Genomic DNA, 21,873 nt, shown 5'->3' with positions numbered 1-21,873 from the left:
CCCTCCATCTTCTCAGGGGACGTTGCCCCAGTTAGAATATCACCTGTAAACTGGTTTAACCTCACATCTTCAAGTGAGACAGTTCAGCAAGTGCAGCACAAGCAGTTGTGGGTTTATGCCCCCCTGGGAGGCTGCTAAAGGTGTGTTGGGTTCCCTCCCAGCTGAAAACAAACTTCTCTCTATCCTCCTCCTTCCAGGGAGCTGTGGGTGCTTCACGGAGGCTGTGACCCCACAGGAAGCTTGTGCTGGAGCACTCCTGGAAGGACACATGGAAAGAGGAGCCCATCCTGGAGCAGGTTTGGAGCAGGGGAGCCAGGCTGGAGCAGTCTGTTCCTGAAGGACTGCACCCTGTGGGAGGGACCCATGGCTGGAGCAGCTCCTGGACTGTTTCCCATGGGAAGGATCCAGGGATGGAGCAGGGGAAGAGTGTGAGGAGGAAGGAGCAGCAGAGTCAAGGTGTGATGAACAGACCACAACCCCAATTCCCTCTCTGGGCCACTGTGAGTGGAGAAGGTAGAAAAAATTGTTGAGTGAAGTTGAGCCTGGGAAGAAGGGAGGAAAGTAGCTGAAGGTTTGTTTTTATTTCTCATTACCCTACTCTGATTTAATTGGTAACAAGTCAAACTAATTTCCCCAAGTCAAGTCTGTTCTGGTTATGGTGGTTATTGCTGAGGAGTGGAGTGGTAAGAGCAGTTTTGGTGGGCACCCAATATCCAGCTGGGGTCAACCCCCCACAGCAACACAGACACAGGAGTTGAATTAAGTGCACATCTTTATTAAAGAGTTAAATCACTTTGTGTAGGTATGGGGGGTCTCCAAATGCTGCCACCTTAGTCGATGTTCTCCAGGCCCTGAAAAAGAAACAGTATCAGCTGTATCTTTGCCATTTGCACTGCTACCATACAAGATATATATAATATTTAATATAATATAATATAAATGTATAATTATACGTATATTTATGTGTATATTTATATTTATTTATAAAGCACCTATCACCATAGAGATAAACATTCTTTGGAACCACTCTGACAGCAGAGGTAAGCACAGGAGTCAGCCCGTTAGTACCTCAGCACTTCTGTTTCCAACCAATTTTTAAGAAAAAGAAAGCATAGCTGAAAATCATGGAATGTCAGGTTGGAAGGGGCCTCAGTGATCATTATTTTTATGTTTATTGTTTATATGTTTATATGTTTATTGTTTATATATGTTTATAATATATAAATATTACTGTTTATATGATATGTCTCAGCACCCCATCGAGTTAAGACTTAACACAGGTTTGCTTCTGCAACACCCAAGTCCTAATTAAAAAAAAAAAAAAAACAAACTAAAATGCACATTCCCAGAGAGGGCAGCTGCGAGTGAGCTCCAAAAAGCCCCCAGAGCCCCCAGTTCTCAGCTCAGAGGCTGAGGGAAGCCCTGGCCAGAGCTGGGGGCTGTGGGGAGCAGCCCGTGGCTCCCGGTTCCCTGCCCAGGTGAATCCCGGAGCACCTGCCTTGGACACGTAGTACTTGTTCACCCCCGAGATCCGCCGGTCCCGCTCCATCAGCACCCACTGGAAGGGGAACCGGGCGATCCGCTTCTCCTGCGGGCACCACAGAGACGGGTGACACGGAGCCCGGGAAGGGGCTCCCCGGGACACCTCGGGAGTCCTGAGGGAAGGGGCGGGGGAGCGGGGAGGGGATGGGTGCCAAGGGGATCTCAGCAAGGAAGAGTCGTGGGGGGGGAGAGGAGGGGGCAGAGGGGGAAGGGAGCCCAGGATGAAGAAGGAGCTGGGGGGGAGAGGTTCACGGGGGGAAGCGGAGCCCCGGGGTCACCGGGGAAAGGAGGGGGGGGAGAGGCGGGGCCCATGCGTCCCGGTGACCCCGCCCCGCGCTGACCTTGCCGCCGTTGGACAGGCGGTGCATGAAGATGGTGGAGAGGCCGGGGATGCTGAGGCAGATGCCCATGATGGCCATGCCGGGCAGGATCTCGTACCACATCCTCGCTGCTGCTCCGGGATCCCCGCCGGTACCACCGCACTGCTCCGCCGCGCTTCCCGGCCTGCCCCGCACCGCCGGGGCACAGGGCATGCCGGGAGCTGTAGTCCGGAAGTCCCGGTGCATGCCGGGAGCTGTAGTCCGGCGGGGCCGGGGCAGGGGGGGCTCGGCCTGGGGCGCGTCTCGTGGCCCCGTGAGGCGCAGTCGCGCGAGAGGCGCGGCGGCCAATGTGCGCGCGGGCCCGGTGGCGCTGTGCCGGGGCCCGGGATGAAGGAGGACAAGGAGAACGCCAGGCCCAAGGAGCGGCGGGGGCCGCCTGCTGGACCGGGAACAGTGCTGGGAACCGGGACCGCGACCGGGGCCACCGCCGGCACCGATGGCAGGACCGGCGGCGCCGAGCTCGACCGCCTGGAGCGGCCTAAGGACAAGAAGGAGACGCTCAGCAAGGTGAGGCCTGCGCCATCCCCGGGTAACGGGACTCGTACGGCGGCCGCGGAGGAGGAGAAGGAGAAGGGGAGCGGGGGGAGCCGGGGGAGCCGGGGCCGCTCCGGGAAGCGGGAGGCGCGGCCGTGCCCGGTTTGCGGCCGCCCTAACGCCGGTGCCCGCCGCAGGTGGTGATCCGGAGGCTGCCGCCCAGCCTGACGAAGGAGCAGCTGGAGGAGCATCTCCAGCCCCTGCCCGAGCACGACTACTTCGAGTTCTTCGCCAACGACTCCAGGTAGGGCCGCCGGACCCCTCCCTCCCCCCCCCTCCCCGTTTCCTCAGTGGGGCCCCGGGAGGCTCCGCCGCTGCCCGGTCAGTCACGCTCTGCTCCCGTCTCTCCGCAGCTTGTACCCTCACATGTTCTCCAGAGCCTACATCAACTTCAAAAACCAGGAAGACATCGTCCTCTTCAGGGACCGCTTTGACGGCTACGTTTTTGTGGATCACAAAGGCGAGTGAAGGCGCTCGGCTGCCTCTCCCCGTCTGTCCCGGTGCCCCGGGGGCAGGGGTGGGGGTGACACTGCCCATCCGATGGGCTCTGGTGCCTCACACCAACGCCAGGCAGTATCCCAAAGGGCAAAGGGAATGTCTCATGCTTTGTGGAAAGCAGTGGGGATCGATTCTGTGTGTTTCTCTCTGGTGTTTGTGTGTTGTGACACCCAGTGAAGTGTGGGAGTGTGTGTTGGGGCAGTTGGGGTATCAGAGGGCAGCTGCTGCCTTGCTGAGGTGCATCCTTGCCTTGTCATGCCCCAGTGTGAAGTCTGAGAAGTGCAAGTGGGCAGTTGGTTTCACTCTCCAAGCTAAATGAAGCTGAGGTTAATGATGCCACCCTCTGCTGCTTCCCTCACCTGTTCTGTATGCTTCTAACATGGGGACTTTTTTATATTTGCCAGTTTTTAATTCAAGTTATTGCTTTTTCCAGTTCACAACTGAGCCATCTTGACTCAATAAAAGGAGCAGCTTGTTCCTTGCAGTCTTAAGTCATGAACGTGACTGCTCTCTGGGGACATTTCTCTGTAGGAAACGAATATTTTGTTTAATTAATTGGTTAAACATCCCAACGTTTAGACTCCACTTACCTTTTTTCTAAATACAAGTTGAGGTTTTAGTACATCTCTTTTAATTTTGCATTTTGAAACTGCTTGCATTGAGTGGCACTAAGAGCTGTCTCTCAACAATAGACCCTAAACTTACATATTCATCAAATGCTTTAACAAGAACCTTCCTGTTGGCTTCAGCAGGCACTTGGGAGACTTTACAGCAGCCTTCTGGTACCTGAAGGGCTACAGGAAAGCTGGAGAGGGACTTTTCCAAGGGCCTGGAGTGATAAGACAAGGGAGAATGGTTTCAGGCTGGAAGAGTAGAGATTCATATTAGGTATTAATAAGAAATTCTTCACTGGCACAGGCTGCCCAGGGAAGCTGTGGCTGCCCCATCCCTGGAAGTGTTCAGGTCCAGGTTGGATGGGGCTTGGAGCAGCCTGGGCTGGTGGGAGGTGTTCCTGATCATGCAGGGGGGTGGAACTGGATGATGCTTAAGGTCCCTTCCAACCCAAACCAGGGATTCCAAGGTTTCACCTTGAACCAAGTACAATTTTTGCATTTCAGCCAGCCAGGTGTTCTGTGTGACACAAAGCTCTGTGCATGAGATTCTTCCTTCTTTAGGAGGGTTGCCTGTCAGGCTGTGGTAACACCTGAATCTTTTCAGTCACAATGTCACAGCACACGGTGTTTGCCAAACCCAACAGCAAGGTGGGATTTATGCAGCCATAAATGTGGCATTCTGGCCAGGAGAGAACTTTAAAGCCTTCCTGTGATGTGCTACACTCTTGTATTTTGCCAAAAATTGAGATTTGCCTCAGTTGCATTTACTTAAAATGTTTTCTTGTGCTTGCACAATGAGTGCAGAGTCTGGAGGCTGAGGGTATTTCGTGGTGTGGTGTGGCTGAGCTGGCAGTGACAGGCAGTCTTGATTCTAGGGCTGCCTTCTTGTTGTGAGTCTGCAACAAGATTATGGCTTTATTAACATAGTGAGAGGATTTAGGTCTTGAATTCTGCTGTCTCTAAAATGTTGCCTTATTAAATGGCTTTCAAAATGCAAGAATGTTTTTGTGCTGCCCAAGCAGTCCTTCCTGGTACTGCATGCATCCTGTGAGGCTTAACTGCCTGCTTTAGATATGGACAACATGCTCTTACTTTGTGTCTCTTCCATCTCTATTTTAATGTATTTTTCCCCTCTCCTCTTAACAGGTCAGGAATATGCTGCCATAGTTGAGTTTGCACCTTTCCAAAAAGCTGCAAAAAAGAAGAGTAAGAAAAAGGATGCCAAAACTGGAACTATTGAAGATGGTATAACAGCTTGCTCCTTTGTTCTGCACGTGTAGGCTTGAAAGTCCTAGAAGTAATTTGAATTGGATGTTTTTACTGTGACACTGTAGTTTATCAATAGAATGTTTGCTTAATTACGTGTGAAGCTTATTAGCACTGCTTTGTCAGCTGTAAATCTATTAAGTAGGATTGCCCTGAACAAGCATCATGCAGCAGCTCATTTGAGAGCTGTCAGCTTATGAAAAGGTGACCCATAAACATGACTTAGATCTCACCCAGACCTCCAGCAGTGAGCAGTGCAAATTCTTTCCTTGCTACAGTATATCTTTTTTTTTTTCCCTTTTTTCTTCCCCTGTAGATCCAGAGTACAAGAAGTTTTTGGAAAGTTACAGTGCAGATGATGAAAAATTAACCTCCACTCCTGAAACTTTGTTGGAGGAAATAGAGGCAAGAAACAAAGAGCTGATTGGTATGGAAATCTGTGTGCTGCACTTACCTTTTCCTAGAGCACAGGGAGATGCATGTGGTCTAATTTGAAGCTCTGATTTCTCAACCTTGAGGAGACTGAATTCTTTTGTGTGTCAGCTTGGTGTTTGTTACACCTTTAGGCTACTGTTTATCACTGCATTTCATTTTGCTTCTGTGCTCTCTATTCTTTTCTGGGTTTAAGTTTTATATGATAACCTTCCTTGTGGTTGTAAACTGCTGGTCAGAGGTTTATTAGCCAGACAGGGCTGTGGTGGGGCTGCCTCCCAGTGAGATGCAGTGATGTTTGAGCTGGAATGCTGTGAGCAGTGATGTTTTGTGCAGGCACGAGTTAAAGAGGTCCTGTGGTCAGGTAAAATCCCACAAAAATGCTTTGGTTTTAAGCATCTTCCAGGGATTTCTTTCCAAGTGAAAGAATCCAGGAAAAGCCTAATGCAGACTGAATATCTTGCTACAGATGGGTGCACTGGATGTCATATTAGTGTCCTAAAGACACCACCAGCTGCTGGTGGAATACTTGATGCAGTGTGTGAGAGGAGAGAGGCTGGATAATCCTTAAGGCTCCTTCATTTCATTTCATTTCATTTCATTTCATTTCATTTCATTTCATTTCATTTCATTTCATTTCATTTCATTTCATTTCATTTCATTTCATTTCATTTCATTTCATTTCATTTCATTTCATTTCATTTCATTTCATTTCATTTCATTTCATTTCATTTATTTCATTTCACACAGGGTTTTGTTGTTGGTGTTGCAGTATTCAATAAGGCAAACTGTTTACATTTCTTTTATATATTCCCTAGCTAAAAAGACCACTCCTTTATTGAACTTCTTGAAAAATAAACAGGTAAGACCTCTCTCCAGAATCTTCTCATTGCTTGCAAGTACAATTTGCTTGTTTATAGCTTGGATGTGTCTGTTGCAGTGTGTGCACTGGTACCTTTCTGCACTTCCTTTTGAAGAAGATGCTTTTGACCCCACTGAACTGTTAACATTTGGGTCACATATTTCAGACTACAGGAACTCTGGTGGTGCTCTCTGTGTGTTCTGGTCACAGTCTCTTGTGGCCCTGCCAAACTTGATTCCTTTTTAATGCTTTCATTTTTAATGCAGTTATTACTGAGGTCCCTGGAGGTGGTCATTCTCCTGGCACATAGTACTATTGTAACCTTTAGTAATGGAGAAAATCACAGATGAGGCAGATTAATTAAGACTAGAGTGATAAAGGCTGAGGCTGCTGTTGTTTTTGGGCCTTTTCAGGCAGTTTGGATCAAGGTTTATGCTTGGGGAAAAAAATGCTGCTGTAACATGTTCAGGTTCACAGCTGAACAATCAAGATGATGCTTTTTTTAATCTTTTATGATAGGAATGGTTTTGAGGTCAGTTATTTGGTGATTAAATACTTGATCACTTTGTGGCCAGGCATCTTGTTAGGCTTAAAGGGATGTTTTCTGGTGTGGAAACACACTGTTTCTCTTTGCTTTCACACATTCAGAGACTGAGAGAAGAAAAAAGAGAGGAGAGGAGGAGGAGGGAACTGGAAAGAAAAAGACAAAGAGAAGAGGAAAGAAGAAAATGGAAAGAGGAGGAGAGAAGAAAGAGAAAAGAAGCAGAAAAACTGAAGAAAGTAGACAGATGCCCAGAAAAAGAAAGAGACAGATCAAAAGAAGAACCAAAGATTAAGGTCTAGAACAGTTCTTTATTATAAACTGTTACACTCCCTTTCCCCTATTATTTGTATATCAGTCTCTCAAAATGTGCTTTGAGTATTGTGTGAAGAATCTCATGAGCTTGGTGTTAGTAAATTGCCACTTTTTTTGTAACAGTCAATATTAGGCATTGTAAAGGTTTACATGCTGTACTGCTTCATAGGAATATTTAAAGCTTTTGTCATGTGACTGTTGTACATGCTGTGGTTACCAGAACTGTGAATTCACTATGGAATGGAGACTATTTTTAAGCTAAACTGGCCTGTTTTAGGAGAAAAATCCTAGTCTGCTGTGTGAATTATGCTTACTCATACACTCCAGCTTTAGAAATCCTACAGTTTGCAGTAGTACCACTTCCTTAATGTTTATTTCTTACTGGACTGTGGTTCCTTTGATGCAATTTCGGTGTTGTGCCAGACAATATGTATTAGAGTGAGCTTTTTAGTTGAGACTTCTGTTTTCTTTGTAGCTACTTAAGAAGCCTGAAAAAGATGAAAAAGACTTGGAGAGAAAAGAAAAATCCAAGAAACTGGAAAAAGAAACTCTGAGGGAGGAAAAAAATGCGAGTAGTGCATCTGCCAAACGATCTGATGGGGAGACAAAAGAAGAGAAGGCAAAAAAGTATTCTAGTACTTGCTATAAATATATCTATGTATATATATCTTGTTTCCTGATGGTTCTGAGGCTTAGCCTGCTCTGCCATGACCATGTTTTGAAACTCCTTTCAAATTACTTTTCTGATAGAAGGCGTGGGGTGTGTTCTTTGTGGCAGTGCACATCCCCGTGGTTACAGAAAGCTTGTGTTACCTGACAGTTCTTCACTGGTGGACAATTTTAATATTTTTTTGCAACTGGCAGTAGGAAGTCTCAAAAGAAGCCCAGGTGCAGGTGACCTGCAGCAGGCTGGGAGCACTGTCCTTGCAATGAGAGAACTCTAACCCTGGTGAGAGGAGAGGTGCACTCCAGTTAGCACTCCAGTCCCTTTCAGCCTCGTGGAAGGTGCAGTTCTCAGCAGCTCCGTGGTCTGTGCAAAGCTCAGTTCTGCCATGTGAGAAATAGAGATGAGACAGAAACTGAGGTGTTTTACAAAGCCAGGGGAGACTCTGCCAGCTCTGTGAGCAGAAGGGGAGGAAGTGCTAGCACTCAGTGTCATCTCTGGCTCTGGTGCATGACTGGGGTTACTGCAGCTTCCCACGAGCTCCCTAGCACCTGCCAGTCTGTCGTCTGCGTGTTGCCAGTTTACACCAGTTTTACATTGATCTCCCAGCTCTGTCTGATGAATCTTTTGAGCTTAATTTTCAGTTTTGTTTTTATACAGATCGGAAGATGAGTGTGTAAAGGACTACAGGGACCGAGATAGAGATTTTGAAAGAGACAGAGAATATGAGAGAGCACAGAGGGAGAAACTGAGGCGCCAAGAAGAGGAGCGTCGGAGGCAGAGAGAGCGCTTTGAGAAAGAGAAGGTTTTTAGAAGAAAAGAGGAAGAGGTGAAAAAGGAGAGAGACTTACTGAGAGAAAAGGGAAAGAAAAGTGATCTTACAGACTTTACCAGCAGCACGGACAAATCTGAGAAAGTAACCAAAGACGATAAAAAAGAGGATACAATCAAGAGGGATCGTATCAGAAACAAGGTGCTGGATTTCTTTCAGTTCATGTGTTGATTCATAAGGAGCAGCTTGTGGGTTGTAGGATAAAAGCAGTTCAAGGAAAGAACCCTGTGGTTTCTCTGGTGAAACTTCTCCCTGTTCTGGTAACAAACTCTGCCACAGTTAGAAAGTTTCCCTCTTTGTCCGCTAAACTTTGCTGAACTGTTTGTGATTTTTTTTATTTTTTTTTTTTGGCCCTGTGTAGGAATTAAGCCAAGATACTGTGGGCTACATTGTAAAGACAATGATCCCTCTTCATTTGCTGACCTACTCCATAAATTGATCTATCTGTATCTATGCTGATGCTATGCATGCCTGAAAACACATCTCCAAGTGGGAGTGTGTTTGAAAAGGTTCCTCTATAAAAAGGTTCCTCCAAAACAGGGACAGGACTGCTCTGTGCAGAATTATGACAGAAAATCATAGAATGGCTTAGGTTGGCAGGGACCTTAGAGATCCAACCTCCAACCTGCTCCAACCTCCCTGTCTTGGGCAGGAACACCTCCTCTGGACAAGGTTACTCAAAGCCTCCTCCAGCCCAGCCTTGGGAAAGGTCTCCCATAGGCTCAAGAAATGATGTTTCAGTTTAGTTTTATATATTTTGCAAACAGTTTTTGTAGCATCAATAGGCAAGTTTTCCATGTCACTTAAGGTCTTAGTGGGTACAAAGGAAACTTGGGGTTTTAAGGAAGCTTTGCAGTTGGCCCCTACTCAGAGAGAGGGTGAGCTGGCCTCCTCTCAAGAGGAAGCTCTTAATGAACAATTTGAACTGTGAGCAGAGTTCTTTGTGACCTGAACAGGGATGTTGGCTCACAACAGAGACAACCTTGCTTTGAGACAGCTGAAGTTACATTTCATCTAACTCAGAACAGCTCGAAAAGTTAAAATTTATGCCATTGCTGATACCATAATAACTGTGACAGCTGGGGGGGGGGCTATGAAGGAGTCTAAACAGTTGTGGTTTATTTCAGGACCGTCCAGCAATGCAGCTGTACCAGCCAGGAGCCCGGAGCCGCAGCAGATTGTGTCAGTATGAGGACAGTGCTGCAAAGCCCACAGAGCAGGGAGCTGAGAAGAAACAAGAGAGTGAGAGCAGTAACATGAAGGAGGAGGAGTGAGCAGCATGCAAGCCTTATGTGTTCTGACTGTCTGTGCAGCCAAAGAGCATGTACTAAGCAACCCAGAAGTGCCTTGGAAGCGAAGAAGGAACCAAGGAAGCAGAGGGGGCGTGGTGCTGTTGGATGTTTCTGGTTAAAGAACCTCAGTTGTAGATTGGGCATTTGAAACGTGTTCTCATTGTATTTTCAGTTCTTTGAATTTATTTTCCCGGCCTCTGACTACAACAGAGAAGAGAATCTGTGCAAAGTAGAAAAGACTTTTATGGCCTTAAGTCTGATAACAAATGAGTGGTGTGGTCAGGAGGAGGTGACACCCAGAGCTTTGCTGTAGAGCCACGGGAGCCAGAGTTCAATGCACTTGAGCAAGAGCGAGCTTGGAGCTGCCCAGAGTGGACACAGGTGTTGCAGTGGTGTGTGGTGCTCCTGCCCCAGGCAGTGGTAGCTGAATCCTGTCAGTCTGGCACCAGGCAGGTCAGAGGTGGGGTTGTGGAGGTGCCAGGAGCAGGAGAGGAGTCGCCTGGCACCCCAGAGGTGACCTTAGGGAGGAGAGACCTTTCCTCTCCAGTGGTTCTCTGGATAAAGTAACTAAGTTGGAGTGTATGAATAAGCTGGCTTAAGATTGGAATACTTTTCTGACAAAAATTCTCCTGTAAAGTCTGCCTACGTTGAAATGCTTATTTTTGATGAAATGTAGCTGGTTTGAGCATCCCATTCTTTTCCAGCACTCTCTGAAACATTTCCTAACTGCTGCCCTCTCGGTTACCGCTTCATCTTCCCTCATAACTTGAAGTGTTGTTTTACAGCCCGGAACGAGCCTTCACCAGTAGCAGCTCCTCCTTAAGCTAGCGAATTTTAGCCATAGGTCTTTTGTACTTCAAACCAATAATAAACTGGCAGAAACTGGTCTGGCCGCGCTGCCTCTCTGAGCCCGCCGCGCCGACAGGGGGCGCTGTGCCCACCGGGCCCGCCCTCCCCCCCAGCGTCTCTCTCGCTTCTTCCCCTCGCCCCTTCCGCCTCTTCCGCTGCCGCCATCGCTGGGACTCCGCGCAGCTCCGCGCCATGGTGAGATTATCCGCCGCCATCCGCCGCCGGGACGCTGCGTCCCGAGCCCTCTCGCCGCCGTCGGATGGTTTGGGTTTCCCCAGGCGGGCAGACAGGCCGCGGGGCGGGGAAGGGGCGGGTAGAGCTTTCCCGGCCCGCCGAGGCCCTGCGGCCCACTCGGCCGCCTCACGGTTTGGGCGGCGGGGGTGGTGCCGGTTCCTCGCTCCCGCCACCCGGGCCCGGTGGAGCTGTCCCCCGAGGGCTGCCGTGCGGGGCTAATGGGTGCTCTCTCTTCCAGTCGTCCCACAAGACGTTCAAGATCAAACGCTTCCTTGCCAAGAAGCAGAAGCAGAACCGGCCGATCCCGCAATGGATCCGCATGAAAACGGGCAATAAGATCAGGTAACGAGCTGGGCTGCTGCTTTCTGCAGGCTCTGAACCCGGACCCTAGGCGGGAGCTGGCGGTGTAAAAGCGGCTCTGAAGGGCAGTTTAGTGACCCTGAGTCCCACACAAGTTATTAGTGCAGGCACACAGCTCCATCTGGTACCGTCATTGAGTTACAGACTGGTTTGGGCTGGAAGGGGCCTTCAACATCATCTGGTTCCATCTCGCCTGCCACGGGCTCTCACCGGGCCAGGGTGCTCTGAAGCCCCATCCAGCCTGTCGGGCTGTTGGGTTTCCAGGAGGTTGTGTGGGGTTCCCGTGCCACTTCTGCAGGTCGCAGTTCAGTTCCTTCCAGTGCTCTGCAAGTATCCACAGGTGTGGGGTGATGCCACGTTGAAACAGAAAGTGTCAACTGTACCTGTGGGCAGTTTTTGCCCTGGTAACCTCTCTGCTTCTGTCATTCCCCTTCTCTCTCTCACAGCTCTCCCTCTGCATTCCCGTGTTTTCCCCTTGCTGAGCAGGGGTGTCTGACAGGCAGAGGGTGCATTAGGGAGCCAAGGGCTTGTGGGGTGTAGGGGGGATCAGATTGATCACATCAGATCCCTGGCTCGGGACTGCAGAATTAGTAACAGTTCTTTTCTGTTGGTTTTCAAGTTGTACTTGGGAAAATGCAATGAGAGAATATGGCCAAATACAAGGTAAATAAATGTGTGGCATGCAGAATGTGGTTTGCATCTGAGCCTTCTGCTGCAAAGCTTCAGCCACACTGTGCAGTAGTTTTTGTCTCATATATCAAGTTTTTAAAGGATTGTTCCAGATCCTTTTTGTCCCAAGTAGTGAGGAGAGGGGCAGTGGCTTGCTCAGGCAGTGAAGCAGCACTGAGCAGCCAGGTTCAGTTCTTGTTTCTTCCTAGGAAAAATTGGAGTTGTTTTCCTCAAAGGGTAGCCTGTCTTCTTCCAGATGCCAACTTATAGCAGGGTTCTGACTTGGCTAAGTTGCAGTACTATGGAATACTTGTATGATGGGGCAAAATGATGAATTTTTGTCTTGTGGCACTTCGGGGTGTGGGTCATGGGTCTTACCCACCCTGTGAGGTAAAGCAGGCTGCAATTCCAGTGCTTCCTCCCGTGGGAGTGCTGGCATTCCCCTGCTGAGAGCAACTCTGTTAACACTGACTGCTGCTTCACCTGCTCTGTGGTGAAACCCTTTGTGCTTAACATGTACAAACATCTCCTGAGGGAACAGGGAATATGCCCTGCTGGAAGAGGGCTTTTTCCATACAGGTCTCTGCTTTCATGCTCTGAGAAAAAATGGTGCTTGTTGTCTTAGCCCAGGAGCTGTATTCAGGAGGCAGTTTTGGGGATGGTGAGAGGATGGAGAATCAGGACAAGATCACAGGGCTGGGACAGCCACATGGCAGCAGGCAGCTCTAGCTCTGAGATTTGGGTTCTGCTGCAGTAAGATGCTGCTTGGACAGTGATGGAGGGAATTAAACAGGGGTGGAAATGCAAAAAAAAAAAAAAAGCTGATTGTGGGAGCCTCTCACCACAGCATGCAAGGTGTCAGGTCCTCTGCTGCTGAGCTAATTCCAGGGGGTTGCAGTCCTCAGGTGTGTGTGTGCTTTGCTAATTGGTGCTGCTCTTGTTTTAGGTACAACTCCAAAAGGAGACACTGGAGAAGGACCAAACTGGGCTTGTGAAGAGAGGCCATCACCTGGGAGCTCTAATAACACTTTTGTCTCTCTGTGTCAGATGGGGACACTCCCTACAGCCACCCCCACACCATTCCTTCTGTAGTGCTGGACTCTGATCCCCAATGTTTGAGGTTTTGGTTTTTTTTTTTTTTTATGACCTAGCCTGGGATTTTAATGTTAGCTGGGAAAATGTGGAAGTAATTTGCATCTGAGACATGAAGAGTGTGTTCTGTTAGTGTTCCTTATTGCAGGCATCATCAGGAGTGGTGACAGGGTACAGGCCTACTAATAAATACAGACCTGAAGGACTTGGTTGAAATTATTTCATATGTATATGGTGGGATAGTAACAAAATGGAAACCAAGGTGACTGTGAGTGCAATCTCCTCTCATCTGGTGTGGGAAGCCTTGCCAGCTCTTTGCAGCTGGAGTAAGCTGGGATTTCCATTTCACTTCCTGTAAACCTTTGAGAGCAAAGCAGACCATTTTCTTTAAAAAACAGAACTAATTAGAGGAGTGAATTTAAAAGTATTTTATTAGGCAATCTGAAATAGTTTAAACAAGTCTTTTAGAGGCAGGTTTGAAAAGTGCTGCTGCTCCTTTCCCCTTTGTCCAGCACAGCTGGGATGAGTCTGGGCAGCAGGCAGTATCCAAAGGCTCTTCTTGGATGTGGCTGCAGCAAAGCCCATCCTGAGGTGGGGTGGGGGCTGCAAAGTGCTCTGGTCCTGTTCTGGGGGCTCAGCCTGGGTAGTGCCTGGGTGGCAGCTTCCTGAGGAAGCTTCAGGCTGCCACACCTGTGCTGCTGCTTTTGATCTTAAAGATAAATAGATTTATCTCCTTCATGTTATAATTTGTAGCAAATAAAGCTGGGCAGCAGCATGTGCAAACACACAAATGCATAACAAATAAAAACTTGCCCAGAGGTCAGGGCAGTCTCCTCAGGTCTGCTGGAGGTTTCTGGGAGCACAGGGGAACAAGGCTGGGATTTTTACCAACTTCAGGACACTTCAGCTTCTTTTCTGTCAAAATTTATTTAAGAGTCTGATTTCCACTCCCTCATCAGGGGGAAGCAGTGAGTGGCTGCCACAGGAAAGCAGCAAACAGCATTGCCAAAGATGTTTCAATGTTTGCCCAGGCACTGCAAACACTTTTACCCTGAGGTTTTTTAAATCTCTTCTGTGCTTTTTCAAGCACTAAGGAAATAACAGCTGAGGGTAGGAGCTGCTCTGAGGCCCTGAGAACCACACCACCTCCTGCCTGTCCTCATCACTGCTGCTGCCAGGCAAAGCTGCTCACAGGGTTACTCAAATTCTGCCTATGAGGACCTGGCTGAGGAAGAAAAATGTAACTTTTTGGACTCTAGAGTGGAAAGAAACAGTTTTTTTCTATGGTGTTTGTGGGAAAGCTTTCCTAAGGAATAGATTGATGTATTCCTATTAGAAAATCCTATTAGTATTATCTGGTGCTATTTTTATTACATGGAAGCAGCTTCTACCAAGGAGCTGTTTGGAAAAGCACTGGTATGGTTTTTCCCCATTTACCTGAGTCTGCTTTTCAGCTTGGATATAAAAGGACAGCACAAAATAAATGTATAAATTAAAATTGGGTCAAAATCTACCTGCAGCACTTGGACCAGCACAGGTACCTCTGGGTTTGAATGATTTCTGTGGTTTCTCTAGCAGCTCTCTGCCCCCTCCTTCCTTGTGAGAGTTGGGAGGAGGATCAGGGATCTCTAGAAATGGGCTAATACATAACTGAGACATCAACAGCAGCTTTAAGGAAAAAAAAAATATAGTCCGTTCATTTTGGTGGATATGTGTTTGTGTTCTGAGCAAGAAGCCATTCAAGCTGATTGTACACTTGAGGAATATTTTTATTAAATGTGTCTGTATTTCCAGACCAACTGCCCCTCCACAGGTATGAAATAAGCCACCAAGGCAGAGGGGGGTCAGTGGCATGGTGTTTGGGGCAGGAAGGGTACTGAGATTTGCAGAAAAAGAAAGCAGGGCTTTGGTACTGATCCTTCTGAAGGCCTGATTTGCCTCAGAGCAGATGACAGCTTCAAACCCATAACCAAAAGATGGGGGGGGAAAAAGCTGCCTTCGGGGGGCAGCACAAGCTGTCACTGGTTCCTTAGGGTGTAAACAGCATCAGGAAAGAAACACTTCTGAACCCAGCCCTCTGTTTGCTGCTGACCCCAGTGACTCAAAAAGAGCTGTCTGAAGATGCTCAGTAGCAGCTTATCCTCTACCAGCAAGTAGGAGAGCTATAAATCATTTGCTTTAAAAAAACAACCAAAAAGCCCAAACCAAACAAAAAAGCCCAAACCAAAGCAGATTACAGCTTCAAAGTCAACCGAACGGGAGTGAAAAAGCTGCCTTTGGGGGGGTTGGGTTTGGTGTCACGAGGAGGCAAGTGCTACAAATAATTCAGTCGTATCTCAGCACAGCATTTCCCAGTTAAATTTTACTTTCCAGTGGAACATGGAAGTCCAGGTTTCCTGGTGGAGCGTGACTAAGCCACAGGTACAAATGCCAGGGAGCCATTCCACTGTTTGCTCTGTGCCTTGGTCAGAGCAGGGTGTAAGAGTGATCCCACACCCTCTCTCTGGCAGTGTGCAGCTGTGACAGGGTGACACAGAGAGGACTGACAGGTCACAAAGTACTTTGTGTACCCACCTGTCTTATCAACAGCAGTTGGGTTCCCAGAACCACAGTTTGCAGGTGTTTGGACACCAAGTGCTTTTTGTGGGGTTTGTGCTGGTGCTGAGCAGACTTGCTAGAAACCATCCTGCTGTCCCATGGCATGGATGTGGCCAGGGAAGTTCTGGAAGGAGCTGTGTTTCCATAGTTTGTGATCTGTTAGGTTAAAGCATTACAGAACCGGTGTGGATCAGGCATTAAATCCATTCCCAGTGTTTAATACATCTCCACTGCTGATCATCAGTGATTTAAAAGATGTCCAAACACGTGTAGGGGTACACCCAGTCACCTGGACTGGACACTATCCAGTCACTGGATTGCTCATCTGGAGGCTGGTTTTCCATGTGTTGTCCACTGCAGACTGGGTTATTCCTGTGTCCCAGCAGCATTTCAGAGAACAATCTGAATATAAACAGGGTCTGCTCTGTGAAACCCCCAGGCTCAAGTTCCCCCAGGGGAGTTACTGGTGTCTCTTAATGCATCAAGGTGAATTCCAGACCCCTGGAGGAGCTGCTGGAAAAAAAAATGCTACTCCCCTCCAAAGTGAGGCTCTCCAAGTGCTGCTGCTCTGTGCTGGGGAACAGAAACTCTCCAGTTCTTGTCTGAGAGTCACTTCTCAAGTGGGACTGCTATTTAAAGGACTAGAAACTCTCATGCTGATGAGAAAGAGGAAGGGGACGTTGTTTTTCTGAAGATACCATGAAGCAGGTCTGGCCTTCAAGAATGGGAAAGCAAAAATTGAGACCAGCTGGGCAGAGCTCCATTTGGTGAACAAAACACAGAGGTGAGCAGAGGCTTTGCCCTTGCAGTGCAGTCACCAGCACATAACCTGCAGGGCTATGCTGCTGTAAGGATGTTTCTGGAGAGTTTCATTTTTGAGCATGACCTCAGTAGCAGCAAAGATAATCTCACAGCCTTCATACCTTTCCCATGATTTTCAGCAATGAATCATCTTTCCAGAGCTGCTCCTGGACTCCAGACCCTGCAGGAACAGCCACATGCCACCTCACTGGATGTCCCTCCTGCCTCCTCCATCTCCAGTGGGACTGAACATCTCAGGGTCCCCCAGGCCCGAGTCCCCAGGGAGAAGGATTTGCCTTGCACTTGGAAAGGCTTCTCTGGGCCCAGTCTCCTGGCAAACTGGACACACCATCTAATTTTACAGAGAAACAGCTTTATCTGTCATAAACAAACAGCAACCCAAAGGAGGCACGTATGGAGGGGGCAGAACCAAGTCACTGTGTTGCTGCAGTGACCCATCTACAGTCACACAAAGTCTGCAGGCAGAGCAGGACAAGCAAGCCCCAGTGTGTCCAACACCACCTCCCTTGGAGGGTCAGCATCCCCAGTGCTGGAGCAGCAGCTCCCCACAGCAGGACCACCACATCAGCCTCAGCATGGGGCTCTGATGGGCTGTGGCAAAGAGTCCCCATCCACAGGGGGTAAAACCCCTCTGCGTGGGGTTAAAAAAACCTTGCTGTCCCCAGGCAGTGCTCCCAATGGCCATGGTTGCCCCACATGTGCTCAAATCAAGAGCCCCACAGAGGCCACCAGGGTACCCATGGTGATCCCATGCAGGGGGCTGATCCATGCTTAGCCAGGATTTTGGGCACCAGCCATCACCAAGTTCCCAGCTCCCTGCAGGCTCTTCTGGCTGCTCTTCAGCTGGGGTTTTCAGGAGAAAGGCTCAGGGGAGCTTCAGGACTCTTGGAAGAAAGCAAATGCCTGTCTGACAAAGCCCCGGAGGGTTGACCATCTCCAGGAGTGCTGAGTGTTCCTCCTCGTCCTGGAGGAATCCACGCTGTCCCGCCCTGCCCTGGCCTCTCTGGATGACTTACAGTTGTTGTTGGTGTTGTGAGAGCACAACTCTTGCAAGTCCTCCTCCAAGGCCCCCGCCAGCTCCTTCAGCTCCCTGGAGGTGTCTGCCCTCAGGTACTGCCAAGCCTTGTGCCCGTTGTGGTCCCTGCAGTTGGTGTCAGCCCCGTAAGCTCCCACCAGCACTTTGATCAGCAGCTCGTGTCCCTGCAGGGCAGCCAGGTGCAAGGGGGTGAGGCCACCGCTGGCCGTGGGGATGTTCACGTTGATGGGATAACCTTTCTTCTGGGCGTGAGAGATGACCTGGATGAAGCTCTCATGGTGGCCGTGCTTGGCAAGCCAGTGGAGAGCGGTGAAGCCCGTCACAAAGTCTTTCCTGCTCAGCAGGCTGGGATCCAGGTCCAGCAGCCTGATGATGTTGTCCACGTCGCCCTCAGCCACTGTCAGCAGCCACTCGTGCTCCAGAGGGTCCAGGGCAAGGGACAGCACCTCGGGGCTCTGCTCTGGCTTCTGCTCTTGGTGCTGCCCTGCCAGGAGGCTGCTGTTGTTGGATGCCTTTGGAGCGGTGGCAAACCGAAGGGTGCTGCCGGGGGTGTTGCTCTGCAGGAGGATTTCCTTCAGCTCCTTTCTCCGGGTACTCCCAGGACTGATGGAGAGCCTGCCCAGAGTCCTACCCCAGCTCCCCACGGCCTGTCTGTCCCGGCTGCTCTTCCCGTTGGTTCCCATCTTCTGCAGCGGATGGAAGCTCTCCCTGCTGCCCGCGGTGGCCGGGCAGAGGAGGGAGCTGCGGGTTGGGCTCCCTGCTCGGGGCCGGGCAGCTTCCAGGAGGGAGACAGCCCGGGTGATGCCAGCTGCCCTCTGTCCCGCCCAGCCCCGCTCCTGTCCCCGCTCCCGCTCCCTCCGGGCCATGCCGGTACCTGCAGCCCGTCCCCCGGTACCGCTCGCTCTCCCCAGCTCTCCCTCCACGCTTCCGGCGCTGGGTGAAGGAGGAACTGTCCCTGCACTGCGGGAGGGTTGGGTGCTGGATCCCCGGGGCGGTGCAGCGACCTTTGCTCAGATCGCGGCTGCCACCAGCGTCGCGCAGCCACGGAGCGTCCGTCCCCTCGGGTCACAGAGGGAGAGCAGCAGAATGGAAGCCAAAGGGGTGTGCAGCGGGGGGTCCTGGGCAGCCCCATGGTGGTGTTAATGAAAAAATGTAATTAATTCTACTCCTCTCGCTGAATAGAATCAGAGTTAAAGAATTAATTGGGTTGGAAGGGACTTTTAAAAGTCATCTCATCTACACTCCCTGTGTGAGCAGGGACATCTTTAACTAGATCAGGTTGCTCAAAGGCCCAACAAGCCTGACCCTGAACAATGGAGTCCCCACCATCTCTCTGGTCAACCTGTTCCAGTGTTTCACCACCCCCACAGTGAAGAACTTCTTCCTAACATCCGATCTAAATCTACCCTGCTCTAGTTTAAGACCATTGCCCCTTGTCCTATCACTACACATCCTCATGAACAGCCCTTCCCCAGATTTCTTGTAGGTCCTCATTTAGCATTAGTAGTGTTAGCAGCTAAAGGAGCTTAAGGACACAAGAGATGACCAAGCATAAACTGGTAAAACTGATTCTGCTTAACACAGAGCTCTCTGATCCAGCAGGTACAACCACAACAAAGAAGATAAGGACCAAGCAGACAATTCCAAGAGAATGAAGTGACTTCGGAAGGCAGCCCGCCCAGCAATAGTGAAAAACAGTAAGAAATCAAGAGACATCTGACCAGAATTAAGTTGATTTGCCCTGGGGACAGGGTGCTGAGTGGGACAGATATAATAGAGAGGTGTGAAATGAGGTGGGGGTCTGTCCTGAGGCACCCAGCTTGAGCTGTAACCAAAGAAGTAACTAATGACAGACTAATTGGAAACCTACACTCGGACTTGGCATCTCAACAGCATCCTAGGGCTGGGCCCTGTTACAGTGAGTGTCTGAAGTGTCTAAATCCACAGCACTGCTCCTGGGGACACTTCTGGCCCACTTTGATTCTTCAAATCCGAGGTGCCTTGTTGGGGCAGATGCCTTATAGCCTCCATCCCAAAGCTGACCCCACCACTGCAATGCTTCTACATGGTTCTGTGCTCAGGAAGCCCAAGGTTACTGCCCCAAGGAGCCACTTCACGCTGTGACATCCATCCCAGGCTGGTGTTTTGGGTCCCTTGCCACCTGATGTTTCAGCATGACAGCACTTTGCTTTTCCTCTCTTGCTGTGTTTCACTTCCAAGCAAAGGCTCCATGACTGGGGCTTGTGACAGCTCCAGACATCGGGGGTTTGAACCCAAATTTTGATAGGAATCTGGACAAATTCCTCGGACCCCAAAGACCCCAGCCCTGTTTCGCTCAGTGCCTGTGATTCCTCAGACACCCACAGCACCCCTCAAGTGCCACCAGGTGGCTTTGCAACTGAAGCCACACCAGCCCCTGTCAACCCTTTTTCCTTCCCTTCCTTCAGATTTAGCCCTGCTCCGTCCTGCCCGGGAGTGGCCATCAGCTCTCGAAGCAGCTTTGACTTTTTCCAGACATTTGAAACAGTTTTTCTGGAGCCTGGCGTCATTCCAGAAAACCCAAATGACTGGTGGTGAGAATGTAATTGTCCCCTTGCTCCCTATCCCGGCCCTCCCTGGTTTTGTCACTGGCTGTTGGTGGCTTCTGCGGGCTGGGGGAAGCAGAACACTTGACCCACGCAGCCACGGGATCTTTGGGAACGGTTTCAAACACTTGCGGTGCCAGGAGGGAAACACATGGAGGAAAACAAGGTGCTGCTTTGAGGGAATGAGGGCACTGGTGGTGCAGAGCCCACAGGGCCACCCCGTTTGTGTTAGGGACTGCTCGGGGACTCTCAGACACTACCGGGCTTGGCAGCAGTGGGCCCGGGGGCTGCGGTTCGGCCGCTCTGGACCCGCTCATCCCGTTCCCCCCCACACACCTCCCCTCATACCGCCGCGCCCCGCGCCCGCCATACGGTGGCTGCGGCCCCGCCCGCCGCCCGGGCTGCACCATCGCGGGCGGCTGCGGGGGGCGGTGGGGGACGGACTGGCAACCCCGCGCCTCCCGGAGCGGAGCGGCAGCGGCGAGAGTGGCGGGACGAAGCCAGGCGAGGGATCGGCGGGACGGGACTTGTGGGGCGGAGCGGTGCGGGATGGGGCTGGGGTCAGGAGCCCGGCGGGTCTCCCCCCGCGCGGCGTGTCGGTGGGCGCGCCCGGAGCCGCCCGGCCGGCTGAGGCGGGCGCTGTGGCGGGAGGGCAGCGATGGCGGCGGCCGAGGTGGCGCGGCAGGTGGGAGCGGGACTGGGACCGGGTGCCGCCGGGCTCCTGAGGGCCGGGCACGGCCGGGGCGGCGGTCCGGGGAGGGTAGGGTTGGGTCAGAGTGAGTCGGGAGGGGCGCGGGCTGCGGGGACACCGGCCTGGAGCCTTTCGCGGGGCTGCGGAGCTCGGCCCTGGGCGGCGGCCTCCCGGTGGGGTCGGAGTTTGGGAGCCGCTCTGAGGGGAGCCGGGCTGACCTGGGGAAGGGGAGGTTTGGGGTCCTCCCTGATGGCTGCGCGACAGCAGCCTGGCCCGGCGACCTTGGGCCGGCCCCTCCGTCCCTGGGCCCCGCCGCGGGGATACCCGCAGCGCATCCCGGAGCTGCCCGTACTGGGGATGCAGCCGCCGGTACCCGTGCCCTGGGCCGCGGCATCCTCGCCAAGGAGGGTGCGGTAGTGGGCGAAGCGCTCCTTGGCATCTCCGTCCCTCCGGGGATGCTTTTCTGCTCCCAGGGAATCCGCCGTGCCCGCTGCGGGTAAGGTCTCCGGTCCGGCACCGTGTGCCACGGAGGAGCCCTGAGAGCCCGCACCGAACACGGGCACCGCATCCCAGCCCCGGTGGCATTTTGTCCCCGAGGGTTCCCCCGCGGTGTCGCCAGCTGCCCATGGGCACATCTGCCGCCGCCGGTATTCGCCTGCCTCCCTGGCCACCTCTCCTGCCTCCCTGGCCACCTCTCCTGCCTCCCTGGCCACCTCGCCTACCTCCCTAGCCACCTCTCCTGCCTCCCTAGCCACCTTGCCTCCCTCCCTAGCCACCTCGCCTGCCTTCTTTCCCTAGCGCAGCACAAAGGTCCCTATGTGCCTGTGGAGAATTATCCAGAAGAGGAGCAGAGGGAGTTGAGCCACCTCTGCGTTTGTTAGAGAAATGCTAAAGAGGCATCTGTAACGCGTTTGCATGCAAAAGGGTTTTTCTTTTTGTCTGTGATTTGATGGGCTTCCAACTTTAATGGCCATGCAATAGTACAGAGTTAATACTCGAGATGAATGCTTGCTGTTCTGTCTTCAAAGCAGGAGGTTTTTAGCATGGACCCAGTCTTGTTGAACAGGTAGATGTAGCCATTCTTTGCCAGTTCATGATGTTACTTCCTCCTGGACATACCCATTGCCTTGTGTGTGACTGCCAAAGCATGTAAAGTGACTCACTT

The 21,873-nt window shown here is 51.0% G+C and overlaps 5 protein-coding genes and 1 non-coding gene across 13 annotated transcripts in view; 4 read left to right on the top strand and 2 right to left on the bottom strand.

Annotated features, from left to right (window-relative positions):
* Positions 1–754: 754 nt before the first annotated feature.
* NDUFA1 (NADH:ubiquinone oxidoreductase subunit A1) lies at positions 755–2,082 on the bottom strand. The gene is made up of 3 exons (XM_071758202.1): positions 1,884–2,082; positions 1,499–1,588; positions 755–851 (listed from the first exon to the last, which is right to left on the bottom strand). Exons 1-3 carry the CDS (start codon positions 2,073–2,075, stop codon positions 831–833), a joined length of 303 nt encoding a protein of 100 aa, XP_071614303.1. The 5' UTR covers positions 2,076–2,082; the 3' UTR covers positions 755–830.
* Positions 2,083–2,228: 146 nt separating this feature from the next.
* Positions 2,229–10,658, top strand: UPF3B (UPF3B regulator of nonsense mediated mRNA decay). The gene is made up of 10 exons (XM_071758200.1): positions 2,229–2,429; positions 2,594–2,700; positions 2,810–2,916; positions 4,715–4,813; positions 5,151–5,261; positions 6,085–6,128; positions 6,777–6,965; positions 7,460–7,611; positions 8,309–8,621; positions 9,608–10,658. The coding sequence occupies exons 1-10, from the start codon at positions 2,250–2,252 to the stop codon at positions 9,752–9,754; spliced, it is 1,449 nt and encodes a 482-aa protein (XP_071614301.1). The 5' UTR covers positions 2,229–2,249; the 3' UTR covers positions 9,755–10,658.
* A 37-nt stretch (positions 10,659–10,695) lies between these two features.
* On the top strand, positions 10,696–13,181 carry RPL39 (ribosomal protein L39). Its single transcript, XM_071758203.1, has 3 exons — positions 10,696–10,816; positions 11,094–11,197; positions 12,831–13,181. Exons 1-3 carry the CDS (start codon positions 10,814–10,816, stop codon positions 12,877–12,879), a joined length of 156 nt encoding a protein of 51 aa, XP_071614304.1. The 5' UTR covers positions 10,696–10,813; the 3' UTR covers positions 12,880–13,181.
* On the top strand, positions 12,277–12,360 carry LOC139802798 (small nucleolar RNA SNORA69). The gene has a single exon (XR_011728790.1). It is a non-coding gene; the product is annotated as a small nucleolar RNA SNORA69 (small nucleolar RNA).
* A 1,543-nt stretch (positions 13,182–14,724) lies between the features above and the next one.
* SOWAHD (sosondowah ankyrin repeat domain family member D) lies at positions 14,725–18,407 on the bottom strand. The gene has a single exon (XM_071758201.1). The coding sequence runs from the start codon at positions 18,296–18,298 to the stop codon at positions 17,273–17,275; it is 1,026 nt and encodes a 341-aa protein (XP_071614302.1). The 5' UTR covers positions 18,299–18,407; the 3' UTR covers positions 14,725–17,272.
* Positions 18,408–20,596: 2,189 nt separating this feature from the next.
* Positions 20,597–21,873, top strand: part of SEPTIN6 (septin 6) — a 30,081-nt gene continuing 28,804 nt past the window's right edge. For all 8 annotated transcript variants that reach the window (XM_071758190.1, XM_071758187.1, XM_071758194.1 and 5 more), the window contains exon 1: positions 20,597–20,702. In XM_071758190.1, the coding sequence (XP_071614291.1) occupies positions 20,676–20,702 (27 nt within the window). In that variant the 5' untranslated portion in view covers positions 20,597–20,675. The remainder of the gene's footprint in view (positions 20,703–21,873) is intronic.

Source organism: Heliangelus exortis, chromosome 14, assembly GCF_036169615.1.
Source record: "Heliangelus exortis chromosome 14, bHelExo1.hap1, whole genome shotgun sequence".
Classification (NCBI taxonomy): Eukaryota; Metazoa; Chordata; class Aves; order Apodiformes; family Trochilidae; genus Heliangelus; species Heliangelus exortis.
This window is presented reverse-complemented; position numbering and strand designations above follow the sequence as displayed.